Source organism: Polypterus senegalus, chromosome 1, assembly GCF_016835505.1.
Source record: "Polypterus senegalus isolate Bchr_013 chromosome 1, ASM1683550v1, whole genome shotgun sequence".
Classification (NCBI taxonomy): domain Eukaryota; kingdom Metazoa; phylum Chordata; class Cladistia; order Polypteriformes; family Polypteridae; genus Polypterus; species Polypterus senegalus.
In genome coordinates this window covers 204247024-204269289 of record NC_053154.1, presented here as the reverse complement: position 1 = coordinate 204269289, position 22266 = coordinate 204247024, and the positions used below count along the sequence as shown (strand labels likewise).

Here is a 22266-nt window from a genome sequence, read left to right as displayed (position 1 = left end):
ACACAACTACATTCACACCCACCAGTCTAATTTAGATTGTAAGTTAACCTGAACCACACATCTTCAGGATTTGGGAGGAAGACTAGAGTACCAAGAGAAAAACTCATACATACAGACATTGAACATGCAAACTCCATACAGGCAATAAGTAGGCTAACAGTGATGCCTAATTCTAATTACGGTAAGAATTGAATAAAGAAAACTAGAATAAACAGTAATCGGATAAATTATTCCTGTCACAGAAAAGTGAAACTTTGAGTCTACACACTGATGATACACGTACAGTATGTGCTATATCACAGCAGCCCTTTTCAAACCTTTATCCTGGTTTTCTGTGGATATTGTTTATGTTTATTTGAATTCTTTAATTTACCTCTTTGTTTAATTGGAAGGATTATTTCTTTGCATAGTCATAGCTAAAATTATAAAATAATACCTACTTGAAATTTTGCCACAACAAATTTCATATAATTTGATTTATTTACTTTTTAATTCTATACCAATTTTTTGTATTAAATCCATTTTATAAATTGTCACCTTAAAAAATAATTAATAATGACAAGGCAGGAAAATATGACTATAGAGTGACTGAATAATCTATTATAAAAACAGCAACTAATCTTTGTAGGGATGGATTTTAGAGTCCTCAAAATGGAGTACTACCATCAAGAGGCCATTCTCTTTGCTTAGAGGGAGAGAGAGATGGTGAAACCAGATTATGGAGTGATGATTGTTATCTTCTTGAGTTCAGATTTAATTCTTAAAAATCAATACTTTTATGAATGTGTGTCTCTCAATATGATTTGTTGTTTAAACACATGCCATCCTCTGGTGTAATTTCTTAAGTCCCAATAGTGATCTCTAAATTATAGATCGGTAAAAGCTGGGGCTTGTACTTTTGTCAAGTTACTTTTATATTTTTGTAAGTGAGCAAATTTTATTTGTAACTAATGTGATATATACTTGCTAGCAGTTTATAGATTATGTCTATGCAGTCTTTCGTGAGTTCTGGTGGTCATTCAAGGCACTAATGTGATTCATAGTTGTAGCTGTTTGAAACTGGCACTGCACTTTGTCTGACTTCCTACTTGTAGAAAGTATTAGTACATTAAGATATAGGTTAATTATATGCAATGTTTATTTCATTTGGTACCATTCCAATATATACTTAACATTAATTCCTTTGCACTTACTCTGCATCTCTATGTCCACAGCTCCTCCTGCCCGTTTGATTAAAGAAGAATTCATGCACGATTGTGTCCAATTAGATATGCCCACACAAGCTGACCACTCCAGTGGAATGAAGCTGCCGCCACCTGACCCGTTTAGTCAACCTTTGCCGCCGTTGCAACTTCCTGAAACCTCAAGACCCCCACTTGTAAATCTGTATCCTAACATACCCCTCTCTCCAAATGGTAAGGATGTCACAAGTATCCAGAGTGTTGTCTATCAACTGTATACTAGCCAGTGTAAAGTAAAATACGTAAGATTGATAGTTTGCTAAAGTAGTATAGTAGTTCTAGTATTTTACTAGAAGCCATAAATATTCCAATTTGTTTATAATTTTTAAATTGTTTTTTATTCTGCATCAGATTCATATTCATTCTTTTTCAGTATGTATAATTTTATCCATTCATGGAAAGAGAAATTTAACATGTCTAGCATTTGCCACAAATTTTCCATAATATTCCTAAGATTTAGTGTTTCATTAAGTTTTTCACTTGACAATGTATGCAGTATTTTTCCATATATTTTACTTTTTAATTCTGCATACAGCTATATTATGGGACAAGCTAAAAATCAGTTAATTTTTTTATTTCATTGTTCTGGGATATGCTGGTCAATAATATGTTGGCATTTCTTAGTATAATATGTTGTTCACTTCCAGATCATTAGTCTCTTCTTGCAGATTAAAGTTATTATTTTGAAGTTCTTCTAAGTGAAAGTCTGAGCAAGTGAAGAGACACAAAAACAGTAATAATATGGCAGTACTGCAACTAGCATTACATGCTATATTTTGCATTAGATGTATACTGATGGAGGAACAATTTAAAATGAAGCATTATAGCAGGGTGCAATAGTTTTTGGCCTATAAAGCTCTTATTTTGTTTTTGCCATATCATTACCAAAAAAATCATTAAACAGAAACCCTCACCATTATTTTCCTTAAATTGAACAGAGGTCATTTAGTGTACCCTTACTCAGGCCAAAGCATTAAAGAGGTCACGTTGGGGAGCTTGGCTGTTCCTCTCCTATATTGGTCTGTAAGGGCCCCAACATAGAATAACCTAGATTTACAAACCGGATTCCAAAAAAGTTGGGACACTAAACAAATTGTGAATAAAAACTGAATGCAATGATGTGGAGATGGCAAATGTCAATATTTTATTTGTAATAGAACGTAGATGACAGATCAAACGTTTAATCCGAGTAAATGTATCATTTTAAAGGAAAAATATGTTGATTCAAAATTTCATGGTGTCAACAAATCCCCAAAAAGTTGGGACAAGTAGCAATAAGAGGCTGGAAAAAGTAAATTTGAGCATAACGAAGAGCTGGAAGACCAATAAACACTAATTAGGTCAATTGGCAACATGATTGGGTATAAAAAGAGCTTCTCAGAGTTGCAGTGTCTCTCAGAAGCCAAGATGGGTAGAGGATCACCAATTCCCACAATGTTGCGCAGAAAGATAGTGGAGCAATATCAGAAAGGTGTTACCCAGCGAAAAATTGCAAAGACTTTGCATCTATCATCATCAACTGTGCATAACATCATCCGAAGATTCAGAGAAGGAACAATCTCTGTGCGTAAGGGTCAAGGCCGTAAAACCATACTGGATGCCCGTGATCTCCAGGCCCTTAAACGACACTGCACCACAAACAGGAATGCTACTGTAAAGGAAATCACAGAATGGGCTCAGGAATACTTCCAGAAACCATTGTCAGTGAACACAATCCACCGTGCCATCCGCCGTTGCCAGCTGAAACTCTACAGTGCAAAGAAGAAGCGATTTCTAAGCAAGATCCACAAGCTCAGGCGTTGTCACTGGGCCAGGGATCATTTAAAATGGAGTGTGGCAAAATGGAAGACTGTTCTGTGGTCAGACGAGTCACGATTCGAAGTTCTTTTTGGTAATCTGGGACGGCAAAGAGGACAAGGACAACCCAAGTTGTTATCAATTCAGTTCAGAAGCCTGCATCTCTGATGGTATGGGGTTGCATGAGTGCGTGTGGCATGGGCAGCTTGCATGTCTGGAAAGGCACCATCAATGTATATTCAGGTTCTAGAACAACATATGCTCCCATCCAGACGTCATCTCCTTCAGGGAAGACCCTGCATTTTTCAACAAGATAATGCCAGACCACATTCTGCATCAATCACAACATCATGGCTGCGTAGGAGAAGGATCCGGGTACTGAAATGGCCAGTCTGCAGTCCAGATCTTTCACCAATAGAGAACATTTGGCGCATCATAAAGAGGAAGGTGCGACAAAGAAGGCCCAAGACGATTGAACAGTTAGAGGCCTGTATTAGACAAGAATGGGAGAGCATTCCTATTTCTAAACTTGAGAAACCGGTCTCCTCGGTCCCCAGACATCTGTTGAGTGTTGTAAGAAGAAGGGGAGATGCCACACAGTGGTGAAAATGGCCTTGTACCAACTTTTTTGGGATTTGTTGACACTATGAAATTCTGAATCAACATATTTTTCTCTTAAAATGATACATTTTCTCAGTTTAAACTTTTGTTCCGTGATTTATGTTCTATTCTGAATAAAATATTAGAAGTTGGCACCTCCACATCATTGCATTCAGTTTTTATTAACGATTTGTATAGTGTCCCAACTTTTTTGGAATCCGGTTTGTAGATAGAACAGAACAGAATGCTGTTCTCAGAATTGAGCCAAATAGAACTCTGAATTTATTCAAAACAAATGAATGCTGCTATTATACTGGAAATTACTTGATAAGTAAGATACAAACCACACGCAAAGATAAAAGCTGTCAAGTTCATGCAGCTCAATGGTATTGTCAGTTCTATCAAAGACAGTCCCTCAACAGACCAGAAAAAATAACAAGCTTTCCTTCGTCAGAGGATACAAGTAAGTCACTAACAGTTCTAGTTAAAATGTTTCTCTCCCATAACCTGGATGAATGCAAAATTCTCATATAATTTTACTTGTTAAAGTAACTTTATTTAATGCCAGAAATCATGCAGATGTCTTCCAATTTAGGTGAGTGTCTGAGTGAAACAAATATGGGAAATCATTGTCATTAATCAAGCACAGTTGTCATAAAGGCACATTTTACAAACGAGAACAGAAAATGCGAAGATTTAGAAATTGAAAGTTTTTATTAGATTTTGGAGGATAAACAAAAGTTTCATAATGGATATGATTTTTTTGTGTAAAAGTTCAAACAACTGCCACCTTGGGTGAGTCAAAACAATATCTACTAAAACAGAAGTAATAATTATGTTAAAGCTTCCTATTACCTTATAATACCATGCCAGGGGCACAGGTGGGTTTATATGGAAAAAAGAACAGTTTAGCTATCTGTACCTGTTCAAACAGAATGGTTTCACACTTTGTACTTGCCAAAGATCTAATGTGTTCTGTGAGTAAGATTACACTTGTTATTGGTGATGCCACTTTCTTTTGTTGAAGTAGACTGTGAGATATTTCTGTACAGACTAATTTTGAAAAGCCTGAAGAACATGTTATATGATGGTTGTCTGTATTTCTGCCATACCAGTTGGCATTACTGTATCACAACTACAAAGGGCTGTTTTTGAATCCAGACCTTGTCAGTGTCTGTAAAGATTTTTAATTGCATGTCCTTGTTTTCCCTCAACATCACAAAGACATGTTAGACTTATTGGTGAGTTTAAATTGGTTCTGAATGAGTTATTTTTGGTGTGTACATGATTCTGTCCTATGATAGACTAACATTCCATCCAGGGTAGGTTATTTCTTCTTTTGCTGTTAAGTAAAGCTCTGATTCTGTGTAATCCTAAACTTTAGTCAACTAGGTTCAGAAAAAGGATGAATGTACTTGGATTATCTAGCACATTAAGACAATTGACAAAAAAATCCAGAATAAAATATTCTGAGCTCACCTCAGCACCACACTGGAACAGTTTTTTTTTTATGGTAGCTGGAGTGCCAATCCTACCACCAACCCCCAAGTTTTCCTTGTAAGCTGGAGGACCTGCTTGTAGGGCTGGATACAGTTTAACGTCATGCCCAGGGCAAAGCAATTGCAGGTTATGGGTCTTGTTCAAGACCCAACAGGGTAGAGTCTCCTGTCGTTTACAGGATTCGAACCAGCAGCCTTCCGATTGCTAGCACAGATTCCTAACCTCAGAGTCACCACTCCACCCGCATGACTCATGCTGGAGTCTAAATTCAGAAACACCAATTTCTCATCACTAATAACACACTGTGAAATTAGACTGATTGTAGAAACCTCATTATCAATTATGTTATGATATCTTAATTAACACCTTTCTTCTTTACAGGCTCTGGCTCACTGCTGCCAATGACTGGTCATAATGAAGGACTCTTGCAGATTGCACCCCCTCATCCACAGATGGCCCCCACACCACCTCCTTCCACTTCAACTCATACAGGACCTACTCAACAGAATGGCTATGTCACACCTAAGCAGAATCAACAGCAGCCATCACAGCAGTACCATAGTAAGTACTGCACTCAAAACATTGGGCATGATGCTGCGAGCATAGGCTGCAACTACTTGCAACCCCAAACTGGATTAACAAGTTTGGTAATGATAGATAGATACTTTATTAATCACCAAGGGGAAATTCACATAGTCCAGCAGCAGTATACTGATGAAAACAATATTAATTAAAGAGTGATAAAAATGCAGTGCAAGTTAAAAAAATGCAAGGTGGAGAGTGCAAGACAGGTATAACAGTCAATAACATTGTATAATGTTAACGTTTACCCCCTGGGTGGAACTGAAGAGTCACATAGTGTGGGGAAGGAACGATCCCCTCAGTCTGTCTGTTGAGCAGGACAGTGACAGCTGTCTTTCGCTGAAGCTGCTCTTCTATCTGGAGATGATACTGTTCAGTGGATGCAGTGGATTCTCCATGATTGACAGGAGCCCTGCTCAGTGCCCGTCACTCTGCCACAGATGTCAAACTGTCCAGCTGCATGTCTACAATAGAGCCTTCCTTCCTCACCAGTTTGTCCAGGCGTGAGGCATCTCTCTTCTTTATACTGCCTCCCCAGCACACCACTGCGTAGAAGAGGGCACTCGCCACAGCCGTCTGATGGAACATCTGCACATCTTATTGGAGATGTTGAAGTATGTCAGCCTTCTAAGGAAGTATAGTCGGCTCTGTCCTTTCTTACACAGAGCATCAGTATTGGCAGTCCAGTCCAATTTATCATCCAGATGCATTTACAGGTATTTATAGGTCTGCACCCTCTGCATACAGTCACCTCTGATGATCACAGGGTTCATGAGGGGCCTGGGCCGACTAAAATCCATCACCAGCTCCTTGGTTTTGCTGGTGTTCAGTTGTAGTTGGTTTGAGTCGCACCATTTAACAAAAGTCCTTGATTAGTTTCCTATACTCCTCTTCCTGCCCATTCCTGATGCAGCCCACGATAGCAGTGTCGTCTGCAAACATTTGCACGTGGCAGGACTTCGAGTTGTATTTGTAGTCCGATGTATATGGGCTAAACAGGATTGGAGAAAGTACAGTCCCCTATGATATGTTTTATGATATGAATGTGCCCCTCTGAAATGATTAATTCTCTGTACGGATACCTGAGGGTTTACTACAGCTTTAACTATAAATCTTTATGAAGAAGTATGAAGTTAGCTACCTAAGTAGCTCCTGTTAGCGTGAACATACTTGTTGAGCAAAACAATTTGTGAGGTATATTTGTTTTATGATAGGGTAATTTCCCAAGCAAGGACCAAATGTTCCATTCTAGTTTTACAAAGAAAACTATAGGTGTGGGAATTCTCATACATAGAACAGTATCATTTGTAGCATCAAATGTAGTATTGGATCCTGAAGGGAGATATGTAATGGTCATGGGAGACTTATCTAACTGTAAAATGATCTTGATAAATGTTTATGCACCTAATGTTGATGATAAGGAATTTATACAAAATTTATTTGCATCCATTCCCAATCTGAACACTCATAAAATTATAATGGCTGGGGACTTTAATTGTGTTTTAAATCCACTTAGATAGGACTTTTTTTTCCACAGGGGGAACGGCATCTAACACCGCAAAGATAATTACAAAGTTTATAACTGATCACAATTTATCAGACCCCTGGAGGATTTTAAACCCAAACTCAAGAACATATTCTTTCTACTCACCAGTACATCATTGCTACTCAAGGATTGATTACTTCTTTATAGACGATAACTTCTTGCCTATGATTAAATCTTGCAAATGCGATGCTGTTGTTATTTCTGACCATGCACCTATGATCTTGGAGCTAAAATTACTAAGCCCCATACACTCACCCCGCAGATGGCATCTCAACTCGCTTCTATTAGCAGACAAGAATTGTACATAATTTATATCCAAACAAATCAAATTCTTTCTAGAGACAAATACATCCTCAGAGATCTCTGCAAGAATACTCTGGGAAACTCTTAAGGCCTTCTTAAGAGGACAGATTATCTCATATCTTTCCCACAGAAATAAATTAGAAGCCAAGAAAGTAGCAGAGATAAAAAGCGAAATTACTAGAATAGATGACGAACATGCCAGACTACCAAGCGAGACATTCAGAACTAAACCTCTTGACAACTAAAGAAACTGAACAACTAATTTATAAATCCAGACATCATTGCTATGAACATGGAGAGAAAGCTAATAAGCTTTTAGCTCAACAAATTCACAAGCAAGAAATGCGCAACGCAATCTCAGTAATCACCAACGCGAACAGAGATAAAATCGTCGACCACAAAAATATAATGCACACTTTCAGAGACTACTATAAATCCCTATATACTACTGAGTTTAAAGAAGACAATACACAATCTAATGCATTTCTGGATACATTACAAATACCACAAATAGACACTTTTAGTGGGGAGGAACTTGATAAACCTCTGGCGTTATCAGAATTAATAGATGTTATAAAGTCACTCCAAGGAGGGAAAGCAGCAGGCCCTGATGGCTACCCTGCAGAATTTTACAAGAAATTCTCCGCTCATCTAGCTCCCCTCCTATTAGCAACATTTACAGAAGCCAGAGATAACCAATCTCTTCCTCAAACCTTTAGCCAAGCACTAATCACTGTTTTTCCAGAACAACATAAGGACTTATTACAATGTGCATCATACAGACCAATTTCACTTTTGAATAATGACGTTAAAATACTCTCTAAAATCATAGCTAGAAGGATGGAGAAAGTGCTCCCTCGGTAATATCACAAGACCAAACTGGATTTATTTGGGGCCGACACTTATCCTCAAATCTTCGATGCCTGATGTAATATACTCACTAACTAAATCAAACACCCCAGAAATATTATCATTGGATGCAGAAAAAGCATTTGACATGATTGAATGGAAATACCTTTTACTACATTGGAGAAGTTTGGGTTTGGCCCAACATTTGTGCATGGATTAAATTACTGTATACTAACCCAGAAGCTTCAGTTTGCATCAACAAGAACATTTGCTCAGACTACTTTAAACTAGAGCGTGGTACTAGACAAGGATGCCCTTGTCACTGCTGTTTGCAATTGCCATTGAACCACTGGCAATACATTGTCGAAATACTGATCAGATAAAGGGGATTATCAGAGAAGGACTGGAACAGAAAATTTCATTATATGCAGATGATATGGTACTGTATATATCGGACCCAGAAAACAGCACTCACAGAATTTCAAAAGATCTCTGGTCTTGGAATTAATCTGAATAAAAGTGTACTCTTTCCAGTGAATTCTCAAGCATATAATATTAGATTATATACCCTACCTTTTATCATTGCAGAACAGTTTAAATACCTAGGGGTAAACATCACAAGTAAACATAAAGCTCTTTATCAACAAAATTTGCGTCTGCATGGAAAAAATTAAACAAGACTTGCATAGATGGTCAACCCTTCATCTCACACTAGCTGGAAGAATTAACACTGTTAAGATGAATATTCTTCCTAAGCTCCTTTTTTTATTTCAAAACATTCCAATATACATTAATAAATCATTCTTTAAGCAATTAGATTCAACAATAACCTCATTTATTTGGAATTCAAAACATCCACGCATCAAAAGAGCGACCCTACAAAGACAAAAGGCAGAAGGCAGCATGGCTCTACCTAACTTCCAGTTTTATTACTGGGCAGCAAATATACAGGCGATAAGAACCTGGACACAAATAGAAGAACATACACAGGCTTGGTCCACAATAGAAGTAAAATCCTGCAGTACTTCTTTGTATTCCCTGCTCTGTGCTCCAATAAACACACGTTATCGGCAATATACTAATAACCCAATTGTGCTCCACTCACTTAGAATCTGGAACCAATGTAGAAAGCATTTTAAGACGGAGAAGCTTCCATCTGTGGCACCTCTGCAAGAGAACCACCTCTTTCAACCTTCACAAACATATGCAGTTTTTAATATCTGGAAAAAAATTGGAATTAACTTGCTTAGAGATCTTTATATAGATAACGTCTTTCACATTCCAGCTACACATTTCTTTCACTATCTTCAAATCAGGAACTTTGTTAAACAGAACCTTCCCGATTTTCCTCATCTTACACCCTCATCCATGCTGGAAAAAATATTGCTCAATCTCAAGGACTTAAACACCATCTCTACAATATATAAAATCATTTTACAATCCCTCCCTTTCAAAGATCCAAGAGGACACTGGGAAAAAGATTTCTCAATTAATATATCAGAAAAGGAGTGGAAAGTAGCAATGCAGAGAATTCACTCGAGCTCCATATGCGCAAAGCATACAATTATACAACTCAAAATTATATATCGAGCACATCTGTATCGTCTAAAATTCTCCAAAATGTTGAAAGTCAAACAAATTGTGATTGCATTCACTACACTTTTGGCACGCAGACTTATTCTGATAAACTGGAAGAACCCAAGCTCTCCTCTTTTAAGTGAGTGGGAAACTGATGTGTTATACTATTTGAAATTGGAAAAAAATCAAATACTCAGAGGATCTGTACAGACTTTTTTCAAAACATGGCAGGATCTAATCAGTAATATTTTAAAATAAGCTCATAAAGCACAGAGAATGTATTAATTTAGGTATGTTTACAAGCCTTAAATTTCACGCTGTTTGCCTTGCCTGCTCTGTCAGGGGTGGGGATCGATTTGTCCTTAACTCAATTTTTCTTTTTGTAAAAACTTGATTGATTTGTATGGATTGCAATTTAATTAATAAAAATAATAATAAGAAAAAGTGATTGGGTAATTTCCTTTGTGTGATCATAATTTTTGTGTTCAAAGTATGTTTTAAGTTAGAATGATAATAAGTATTAGAGGGGATTTATTTAAGTTTTCTTTAAGTATCGTCCCCATTCTTCCGTTTTCATGTTTTGAAGAATTATGTGTGGCAGCACCATGAGTGGTAGGGTATTATCATAAGAATATTCAATTGAATCTGTTGTACATTCTTAAAGAATTTTGACTTACTTTCAGATACGATGGTAGAGCACACTTGTGTAAGCTCTTGTGAAGAGAATGAATGGTTTCAAAACTTTGTAAGTGTAGGGTGGTCACTTGCTACCACACCAGATGAGTTTTCGTCATGCTAGCAATCTTTAAATGTGAACTGCTAGTAAAAAACATCACAGTTGTATATTTATTTTCTTATTTCTGAAGCTTTACATCCATCCTTTATCAAACCCATAAAAAACTTTTCAGAATCATAGGAGCTCCTCTCTGTCCTAGTAGCATCAAACACACTTCTGCTGAAGGTACAAATCCATCAAAAAAGGACTCATATTCACTCCCATCATGTCATGGGCTGGGGGGTTGCGGGGGTTTAAAATCTCAGAACTCTTGTGCTGTAGAACAGCATGATTGACCACTGAGCTGAACTGAACAGATCCTAAGTAAGATGGACATGAAATATGTGCTGTTTTAAGGAAAAGGATCTTTCAATACATGTACTGTAAATAACATGTATCTATTTTTGTTTGATACAAATGTAATTTTCAGTTTTTATTTTATATGGTGTAATTCACAATACTTATACAGAGCATATAACTCACACCTTTCTAACTCCTAATCTGCAGATAACACACCTACCTGGACAGGCAGCAGCACAACTGCCTACACCCCAGTTGGACCTCAGCAGAATGGAAGAGGTCATCAGCAGCCACCTCTGCATCTTTCAAACCACTTCTGTAAGTAGGGCCATTTTAGGGGCTAAGATATTAGTGCTTATTTTCTTTCTATAATTCCTTCTGTTATTTCACTGAGGTGTTATTAGACCATTGAATATCTCCTGAGGAAGCCATGCATGTTAACATATTACTTTTTCAAGCTGTTCCAAATAGTTTTATTTAGTGATAGTTATTGATTTCTTTATATTAGAATGAGTAACACATTAAATTGTGTATGTCGATGTCTTTTGATTTTCTTTTACAAGATTCTGTGAGACTATATCTTTCTTAAATATTCTACTGCTTTTTATAAACAAAATGATATATTTCATCAGGTATATGTAAAGTGAAACAAAACCAATTTCTCTTAATTTATTTTTGAATAAAGTTGTTGATTCTTAGAAATAATCTTATGAAAAGTTCAATTGACTTATCCACTGTGTAACCTATTGTACAAGCGTGCTACATCCATACTGATAGCATGTTAGTCTTACAAATGTCCATAATGCTGTAAGTGAATGTAGGTTCTCCATTTACAGCAACTATGATTCAGTCAACTGTTCAATAGAGTGTTGTTCAAGTAAAGAGAAGGGGAAGGTTTACCTTTTAACTTTGTAATACAGCTACTGTATGTATCACTTTAGTGAGAAAATCAGATCTGGCTGTGGTCTGTGGTCCTGGGGGATGGTTGTCATTTATCCTCACAACAAACATTTTCACAGTGTTGGGCTATAAGCATTTATTGAACATAGGTCCACTGAATATACAGCATATGGTCACTTTTCAAATTGTTCACATCAGAAAACAAGATTTATCTTGCAAGGCCACAATTAATCATTTGCAAATGAAGAGTGCTGTGATGGACAATACACATCGGCTTGTGTTCCTGTTAGAATGAGTCCCAGTCCCTTACCTGGCTTGGTGACCAGGGTAGTTAATGGGTAGGAAGAAGGGCAGAACATTCCCTGCCCTTGCCAGAAAATCAACAAAAGATGTCAGTCTACAAGTGGTTAGCTTGGTGTCTTGGCAAGGATGGACTGAAGATTTTTACACGGCAGGGAGACCAATATAAAGAGGGGACAGGGGAGATAACCTGTGTAGACTATTTACCCTTCCAGCACGATAGCTGGCAGCTTCCCTAGGTTTGAATACCCACACAGATACCTGAAGGGCATGCTAGGAGCTGTAGTCCCATGGGGCAGCCCTGTATGGTTCTGTGGGTGCTACCAGGGGGTGCTGCAGGGATTAGCAATCCTTACTTTGTCAGACTTCTGAATGATCTGGAAGTGCTTCCTGCAGGCAGTGCCCTGGCACTGGAAGTGCTCCCAGGTCTTAAATAAAAAGAGGTCTCCCAGAGAATCGTGAAAGTCCAACCCCAGTGAAATTCATAGCTGAACTATTCTCTAAAATAATGGAAGAGGACTTTAAATCAGACACCGTATAGCAGCAGCTTACCGCATACAGGGATCAAACACCTCTAAACCAGGAGTCTTATTGCGCACTTTGAAAATTTACAATTTAAATTGCGCATAATGTCACTTCTCAGACAGAAACGATATTATATTTGAAAATAGCCACATTCATATGCTCCTGGATTTCTCATCTTTAACAGCTGCTAAACATGCTGTTTACAACATTAAACAGCGCTTACGGAAAGCTGAGATCAGATAAAGTCTCTTGTACCCTGCCAAACTGAAAGTGGATATTCAAGACAAGCATTACATCTTTAACTCTACGGAGGAAGCAGATAAAGAGTTAAAAAAAACTGATCCCGACACTTTTTTGAAATACAGTCGTGAGTTGCATCCTGTCAGGGCCACGTTTTAACACCATTCCCTGGGTTTAATATCTTACTATCTCAAGATTGTTGATTATATTTTTTGCTAATAGTAATTGGACTGTATTGGCAATAGATATCACAATTTTATTCCTCATACGCCGCTACTGGGGGGCTGGTTTTGTTTTAGACGTGCTCTGTCTCTAGGTATGTCAGAGGACTGGGACTTTGTGAAGTGTGGTCCAGGCTTGAGTTGGAAGGCAAAATGGGAGGGGGGAGGGGAGGAGAAAGAGAGCAAGCTATCTTTAATATATACTTTTAATCCTCATAAATATATGTGCCAACGTAACAATAGGCTTCATGGCAATAACTCCTGGGAAAATTGGAAATTAAGGTCAAAGCTACCTTATTTTCAGTTAAGATTACAAAATGACAACAAAAGTTCAGAAGCAATGTGAGCAGTTAACTTTGTGAGCTGGAATGTTAAAGGCTTGAATCATGAATTAAAGAGAAAGAAAGTATTTTCTCACCTAACAGGTCTAAATGCTAAAATAGTATTTTTACAGTAGACCCAGTTATTAAGCAAGGATCAGTTTTGGCTGCACAAAGACTGGACTGGCCAAATGTTCCATCCCAGCTTTACAAAGAAAATTAGAGGTGTGGGAATTCTTATACATAGAACATTTTCATTTGTAGTGTCAAAAGTAGTATCTGATCCTGAACAGAGATATTTGATTGTCATAGGTAATTTATATAACTATAAAGTGATTTTGATAAATATTTATGCACCCAATGTCGATTATAGGAAATTCATGCAAAATGTATTTGCATCCATTCCCAATGTGAACACTCATTAAGTTATAATGGCTGGGGACTTTAATTATGTTTTAAATCCAGACATAGATTGGTCTCCTGCCACAGGGGTGATGACATCTAACACTGCAAAGACAATTACACAATTTGTAACTGGCCACAATTTATCAGACCCCTGGAGATTTCTAAACCCAAACTCAAGAGCATATTACTTCTACTCATCAATGCATCTTTGCTACTCAAGAATTGATTATTTCTTTGTAGATAACAATTTCTTGCCTACAATTAAATCTTGTAAGTACGACGCTATTGTTATTTCTGACCATGCCCCTTTAATTTTTGGAGCTAAAATCATTATGCCCCACATACTCATTTTGCAGATGGCATCTTAATCCACTTTTATTAGCAGACGAGAACTGTACAGAATTTATATCCAAGCAAATCAGTATTTTTTTAGAGACAAATACATCCTCAGAGGTTTCTGCAGGAATTCTCTGGGAAACCCTGAAGGCCTTCTTAAGAGGACTGATTACAGTGTAACCTTGGATAGCGAGCATAATTAATTCCGGAAATGTGCTTGTAATCCAAAACACTCGTATATCAAAGCAAATTTCCCCATAAGAAATAATGGAAACTCAGAGGATTCATTCCACAACCCAAAACTATTCATATAAAAATGATTAATACAAAATATAAAGTAAAAATACATTAAACAAATTAACCTGCACTTTACCTTTGAAAAGAATCATGGCTGGTGTGAGGGAGACAAGAGAGAGGAGGGTTATTGTGTAGGATGACTTTCAATCTAACTAACAGAATCCCTGCCATCTGGTGGATTACTGGAATCTTCTTCTTTTGCGACTTTAACAAGGAACCTATCCAATTACAGTTACTTTTGCCTGAAGATTCACAATACTTGGACACAAAATAGAAAAATGCTTTACGTACTGTAAGGTTTCTAAACTCTTTTGGGATTCCACCCAACAGGATGACACACGTAAGAGAGTCCCTAAGCAACCGCAGGGTCCAAACGTTGTAGCAGTATGCCGTAAAAGTGAATCCAAAAAGATTGCAGACGTTTTATAAGCACCTGCCGTTGATAGTTGATACAAGGAACATTATAAATGCGCAGGGCGCAGTATTACTTGGCCACTAACCTGGCCATGACCCTGCCTGACTGCTGTGTCTGTGTATAGGAGAGTGGCAGATCCTACTGCAATAAATGACCATGCTGTTCCTGTTTCAAGCTGAATAAAGCTGGTGTTGCTAAAGTACTGAGACTCAGCTTCGTTTTTTGAGGTGAAAGACAGGGACTCGTACGTTACAACACACACACACTTAGTCACAATGCTATAGTAAACAGTATAAGCTTGTACAGATGTTGACTATGCGAGTGAGGCATGCCGACTGAGACCAAGAATGGGAGATGACTATCCACAGTCCTCAGCGTGAGAGAGAGAACCATCAGCTCAGTTGTGATCTCGTGACGTTCAGCAGACAAAGCGTATATGTACTACTCATATTGCAAGACCTCGCTTGTTTATCAAGTTAAAATTTGTTAAAAATTTTAGGTCATCTTGCAAAACACTCGCAGACCAAGTTATTCGCAATCCAAGGTTTTACTGTATCTCATATCTTTCTCACATAAATAAATTGGAAACCAAGAAGGTGTCAGAGGTAGTCAGCAAAATTATTAGAATAGACCAAGAACATGCCAGGTGTCCAAGTGAGGCACTTCACAGGAAAAGGAAGTCTCTGCATTCAGAACTCAACCTCTTAACAACTAAAGAAACTGAACAACTCATTTAAATCAAGACATCATTATTATGAACATGGAGAGAAAGCTAATAAGATCTTAGCTTAACAAATCCACAAGCAAGAAGTTCACAATGCAATCCCAGCAATCACCAACACAAGCAGAGACAAAATCATTTACCATAAAAATATAATGCACACATTTAGAGACTACTATAAATCCTTATATTCTGCTGAGTTTAAAGAAGACAAGACACAATCTAATACATTTCTGGATGCATTACAGATACCAGAAATAGATATTCTTAGTGCAGAGGAATTGGATAAACCTTTGACACTATCAGAATTACTAGATGCTATAAGCTCACTTCAGAGTGGGGAAGCAGCAGGCCCCGATGGCTACCCTGCCGAATTTTATAAGAAATTTTCAACTCTGCTAGCTCCCCTTCTATTAGCAACATTTACAGAAGCTAGAGAAAATAAAATTGTACCTCAAACTTTTCAACCAAACATTAATTACCGTCTTTCCTAAACAAAACAAGGACTTATTACAATGTGCATCATATAGACTAATTTTACTTCTGAATAATGATGTTAAGATACTCTCCAAAGTCCTAACTAGAAAGATGGAGAATGTGCTGCCTTCAGTAATATCACAAGGTCAAACTAAATTTATTAAAGGCGGAAACTTAGCTTCCAATCTTCGACGGCTGTTTAATGTAATATATTCTCCCACAAAGTCAAACACCCTGGAAATATTATTATTTTTGGTTGCAGAAATAGCATTTGATATGGTCCAATGGAACTACCTCTTCACTACGTTGTTGAAATTTGGGTTTGGCCCGAACATTTGTGCATGGATCAAACTACTGTATACTAATCCAATAGCTTCAGTTTGTATTAACAACATTAATACAGAGTACTTTAAACTAGAATGTGATACCAGACAAGGATGCCCCTTGTCACCACTGCTTTTTGCGATCGCCATTGAGCCACTGGCAATTCACTGTCGAAATACTTATGAGATAAAGGGGATTATCAGAGAAGGACTGGAACAGAAAGTTTCTCTATATGCAGATGATATGATGCCATATATATCAGATCCACAAAATACTGTGCCTGTGGTCCTAACAGCACTAATAGAGTTTCAAAAGATTTCTGGTCTCAGAATCAATTTGAATAAAAGTGTGCTCTTCCCAGTGAATTCTCAAGCCTACAATATTAGATTGTACACCTTCCCTTTTATCATCGCAGATCAGTTTAAATACCTAGGGATAAACATCACAAGAAAAAAAAAATTTTTATCAACAAAATTTTGCCGTCTGTATGGAAAAAATTAAGCAAGACTTGCATAGATGGTCAACCCTTCATCTCACTTTAGCTGGAAGAATTAATATTGTTAACATGAATATCCTTCCTAAGCTTCTCTTTTTATTTCTAAACATTCCAATATACATTAATAGATCTTTTTTTAAGAAATTAGATTCAACCATAACCTCATTTATTTGGAATTCTAAATATTCACGTATCCAAAGGGCGACCCTACAAAGACCTAAGGCGGAAGGCAGCATGGCTGTACCTAACTTTCAGTTTTATTACTGGGCAGCAAATATACAAGCTATAAAAACATGGACATGGACACAAATAAATGAACAGGCTTGGTCCGCAATAGAAATAAAATCCTGCAGTACTTCTTTATATTCCTTAATACAAGTTATCACCAACATACTAACAACCCAAATGTGCTTCACTCACTCAGAATATGGAACCAATGTTGTATTTTTAAGATAGAGAAGCTTTTATCTGTGGCACCTCTGCACGAGAACCACCTTTTTCTACCTTCTCAAGCGTACACAGTTTTTAATGTCTGGAGAACATTTGGGACTAAATCACTTAGATATCTGTACATAAACAACATTTTTGCATCTTACAAACAATTACACTCTAAATGTAACTTTCCAGCAACACATTTCTTTCACTACCTTCAAATTAGAACCTTTGTTAACCAGAACTTGCCCAGTTTTCCTCACCTCCCACCTAGTACTACGCTGGAAAAAATATTGCTCAGTCTTGAGGACTCAGACAGCACCTCCATAATATATAAAGCCTTTTTACAGTCCCTCCCTTTCAAAGATCGAAGAGTACAATGGGAAAAGGGTTTCTCACTCAACATCTCAGAAAAGGAGTGGAAAGTAGCAATGCACAGAATTCACTTGAGCTCCATATGCGCAAAGCAATGAATTATTCAACTCAAAATTATATATCGAGCGCATCTCTCTTATTTAAAATTGTCCAAAATATTTTCAGGGCAAGATCCAACCTGCAAACCTGCTGCAATCAAGTTCTGGCCTCACTGGGCCACATGTTTTGGACGTGCACCAAATTAACATCATTCTGGACTAATATCTTTAAATACCTTTCAGACAGCCTTGGTGTCACAATCCCTTCTAATCTGCTAACAGCTGTGTTTGGTGTACTTCCAGATGGGTTTAAAGTGGAGAAAGAGAAACAAACTGTAATTGCCTTCACTACACTATTGGCACGTAGACTTATCTTGCTCAACTGGAAGAATTCTAACTCTCCTATTCTAAGTCAGTGGGTAACTGATGTTTTATACTATTTGAAATTGGAAAAAATCAAATTCTCAGTTATAGGATCTGTGCAGAACTTTTTCAAAACCTGGCCTGATCTAATCTATACTAATAAAAGGCAAAGCCCTCACTGACTCACTCACTGACTGACTGACTCATCACTAATTCTCCAACTTCCCGTGTGGGTGGAAGGCTGAAATTTGGCAGGCTCATTCCTTACAGCTTCCTTACAAAAGTTGGGCAGGTTTCATTTCGAAATTCTACGCGTAATGGTCATAACTGGAAGGTACTTTTCTCCATTTACTGTAATGGAGTTCAGCCAGTTCCGTGGGGGGCGGAGTTTCGTGTGACATCATCACGCCTCCTACGTAATCACGTGAACTGACTGTCAACGCACTACGTAGAAAACCAGGAAGAGCTCCAAAACGTGCTGAAGAAAACATGCATTATAAAAACATGCATTATATAATTGAGAAGGCAGCGAAACAATAAGAAGCGAGCGAGTGACATATACTACCATATTAATGAGTGCTGCTACTTCGGAAAGAAAGGTGTAAACCTAAACTTTAAATTAAGTTAATAGACAGGGTGCCGCTGGTGTTTCTCATGCCCACGGGTATGCGAGATACAAGTTTAATGAGAGGACGCAGGATATAAATGAGAGTTTTGATCACTTTGTAACTAAGTTAAAATTGCAGGTGAAGGGGTGTGCTTATGCAAATTCCGAGAGACTGTGTTTGTGGGGGATTAACAGTTAACACGGTTGGGGGAGTCACGTCATCATATCCCCTCCCATTTACCTCATTTCGCTCTTAGCTGAGCTCCGCGGCTAACGGCGTCTTCTGAAGCAACTTCATCACACTCCCACCAAATACTCACAGAAAAATCCACAAGTTAATACACACGCTGTCTCTAGAGTTTCTCCACACTCAATGTATTCCTCGCGCCCCCTTTATACCCTCTAATCTCCCATTTCAATTCAGATACCTCCAATTTCCTGTAAGGCTCAGCTGTTGCGATGACAAGTAATAAGTCTCAAGGACAGACCCTACAAAACGATGCCATTGATTTCAGGCAAGATTGCTTTTCTCATGGACAACTATACTTGCATTCTCAAAAGTGAGCTCGCGCAGCTTCGTCATATTACAACCGGAGTGCAGCCAGAAACTTTTAAGTACCGGGTCTTAGATAACGTTAAATTAAGTAGACATCGCAACATCACACAAGATAGCAGCTCACGGGAACTTACTGAGCGCAGTGCATGACAGTGATCACTTCCATGCATCAAACCTGTTCAAAAAACGCATTACACAATTTACAAGGTGATGGCTTTCTATGGCGTTCGTTTATAAAGCATCGGAGAGGCTGTGTGAAGGCAGCTACACAGAAAAAGCAGAGCGCCACACTCTGAATGTATTCCTGGCATCACCGTTATACCCTCTGATCTCCCATTTGAATTGAAATGCCTCAAATTTCCAGTAAGGCTCTGCTTCGCGATGACAATTAATAAGTCTCAGGGACACACCCTACAAAAGGTTGCCATTGATTTGAGGCAACATTGCTTTCCTCCTGGACAAAACTATACGTTGCATTTTCAAAAGTTATATATATATATATATATATATATATATATATATATATATATACACCCGATCTACAATACTGTCAAATAAGCGACCCACACACCATAGCGCAACATGAGAGGCTTCACCTTTAGCGCTGGCGTCTTGGGTTCGATTCGCGAGAGTGGGTGCAGTGCGTGTGTACTGCCTGATGATCCCAGAATTAGGGCGAAGCACGTGCCGCGTACTGTTTGCATTATTTGATAGTAAAACTATTTCAATATATTCAATATATATATATCAGCGCTTAATGATTCATTTTACTCTCACAACCCCTGTTTGAAAAAATATTAGGTTAACGCAGAAAACCAGATCACCAATTTAAGCTTTAGGAATCATAGATACTTTATTCGACATCAATGATTGTTTTGGTAAAGCCATACTCGGTGTAATCCTCCTTCCATGTTATAATATTTCCGACTAGCCAAGATTAAATGAGCGGAAAAAATGTAAGAGCGAATCGAGGGTGGCGCAGGCAGGCAGGCGACAGCTCAATAGCTCAATTTGGATATACTACAGTAGGTTCTATTTAGTGCCAGAAATATCTTTGGTAGGAATGGAAGTTGGATTTAGTCTTTAAATTTCTATGGTGAAGAAAAATTTATGCAATGATGATTAAATTTAACTTTCATTCCTACTAAACATATTTCTGTCAACCAAATAAAAATTACTTATATTTAAAATTTAAATAGAACTTGAACAAATATGATAGTTCATAATACCCACGCAGCACTAAGTGCACGTAAGATTACGAGTCATCCGTTTTAACAAGCAGCATATTGCACTGATACGAAATAGCCTGCCCATTTAATTATTTAGGAATGGATAGATAAATTAAGATTCTGTACAAATAATGTTTTAAATTTTTCTTCCTCAGTGGATTCTGGCACCCCCAGCAACAGCTCCTCGCACCCCAAAGGAGATATGTGTGTGTGTGTGTGTGTATATATATATATATATATATATATATATAGAGAGATATATATATATATATAGAGAGATATATATATATATATAGAGAGATATAGATAGAGATATATATATCTATAGATAGATATAGATATACATATATAGATAGATATAGATATACATATATAGATAGATATAGATAGATATAGATAAATAGATATAGGTGTATGTAAATGTGTATCTGTATATATGTAGATATGTGTGTATATATATATATATATATATATATATATATATATATATATATATATATATATATCTATACTAATAAAAGGCAAAGCCCTCACTCACTCACTCACTCACTCACTCACTCACTCACTCATCACTAATTCTCCAACTTCCCGTGTGGGTGGAAGGCTGAAATTTGGCAGGTTCATTCCTTACAGCTTCCTTACAAAAGTTGGGCAGGTTTCATTTCGAAATTCTACGCGTAATGGTCATAACTGGAAGCTGTTTTTCTCCATTTACTGTAATGGAGATGAGCTTGAACACCGTGGGGGAGTTTAGTGTGACATCATCACGCCTCCACGTAATCACGCAGTACATAGAAAATCAGGAAGACCTCCAAAAGCACTGAAGAAAACATGCATTATATAATTGAGAAGGCAGCGAAACAATAAGAAGCGGCGAGTGACATATACAACCATATTGATGAGTTCTGCTACTTGGAAACAAAGCACGATGTAAACCTACACTTTAAATTAAGTTCATAGACAGGCTGCCGCTGGCGTTTGTAATTTAGTGCCTGCCCATATAAGGCCGTCCGTCAGCGGCAATCCAATAGCAAACTCCCACTAAATATTCACGGGTTAAGGACTGTGCTTATGCAGAGGAAGATGAGATGGTCAGCGTGGTGTTTGGCACAAACTCAGCGAAACTGCGAGAGAAGTTTTAAGTGCCAGGACTAAGGTAACATTAAATACAGCCATGGACATAGCACGAGATGGCACCAGCACAGCTGGGAACTTCGATGCATGTACACCGAGCGGCTCACGTGAACTGGCGCGTGCACAGATAAAAGCAACAGTTCCAAAGAGCTGAACAAAACCGAATTACACAATTGAAAAGGCAGCAAAAAATATGAAGCGTCTGATACATACAAGCATATTCATAAATGCTGCTACTGTGGAAACAAAGCACACGGTGGAAAAAGTCAATGTCCCGCTAAAGGAAGACAGTGTAAAAAACCCGTGCATGCAGTGTGTCAGGTCTCGGATAAAGAAGAAGACGAGCTGTTTATTGATGCAGTAAGAAACGAATCGATGAATGAAACCTGTCATCTTTACAACGATTGACAAACACGGAATGTAACTTGACGGAATGTAACTTGAACACAACACATCCTACAAATACAAACCTGATTGAAAGAAA

General features: G+C 37.7%; 1 protein-coding gene across 3 annotated transcripts in view; it reads left to right on the top strand.

Annotated features, from left to right (window-relative positions):
* The window catches only part of smad10a (SMAD family member 10a), a 138544-nt gene that overhangs the window by 81592 nt on the left and 34686 nt on the right, over window positions 1–22266 (top strand). For all 3 annotated transcript variants that reach the window (XM_039767637.1, XM_039767631.1, XM_039767622.1), the window contains 3 exons: window positions 1215–1415; window positions 5520–5699; window positions 11279–11389. In XM_039767637.1, the coding sequence (XP_039623571.1) occupies window positions 1215–1415; window positions 5520–5699; window positions 11279–11389 (492 nt within the window). The remainder of the gene's footprint in view (window positions 1–1214; window positions 1416–5519; window positions 5700–11278; window positions 11390–22266) is intronic.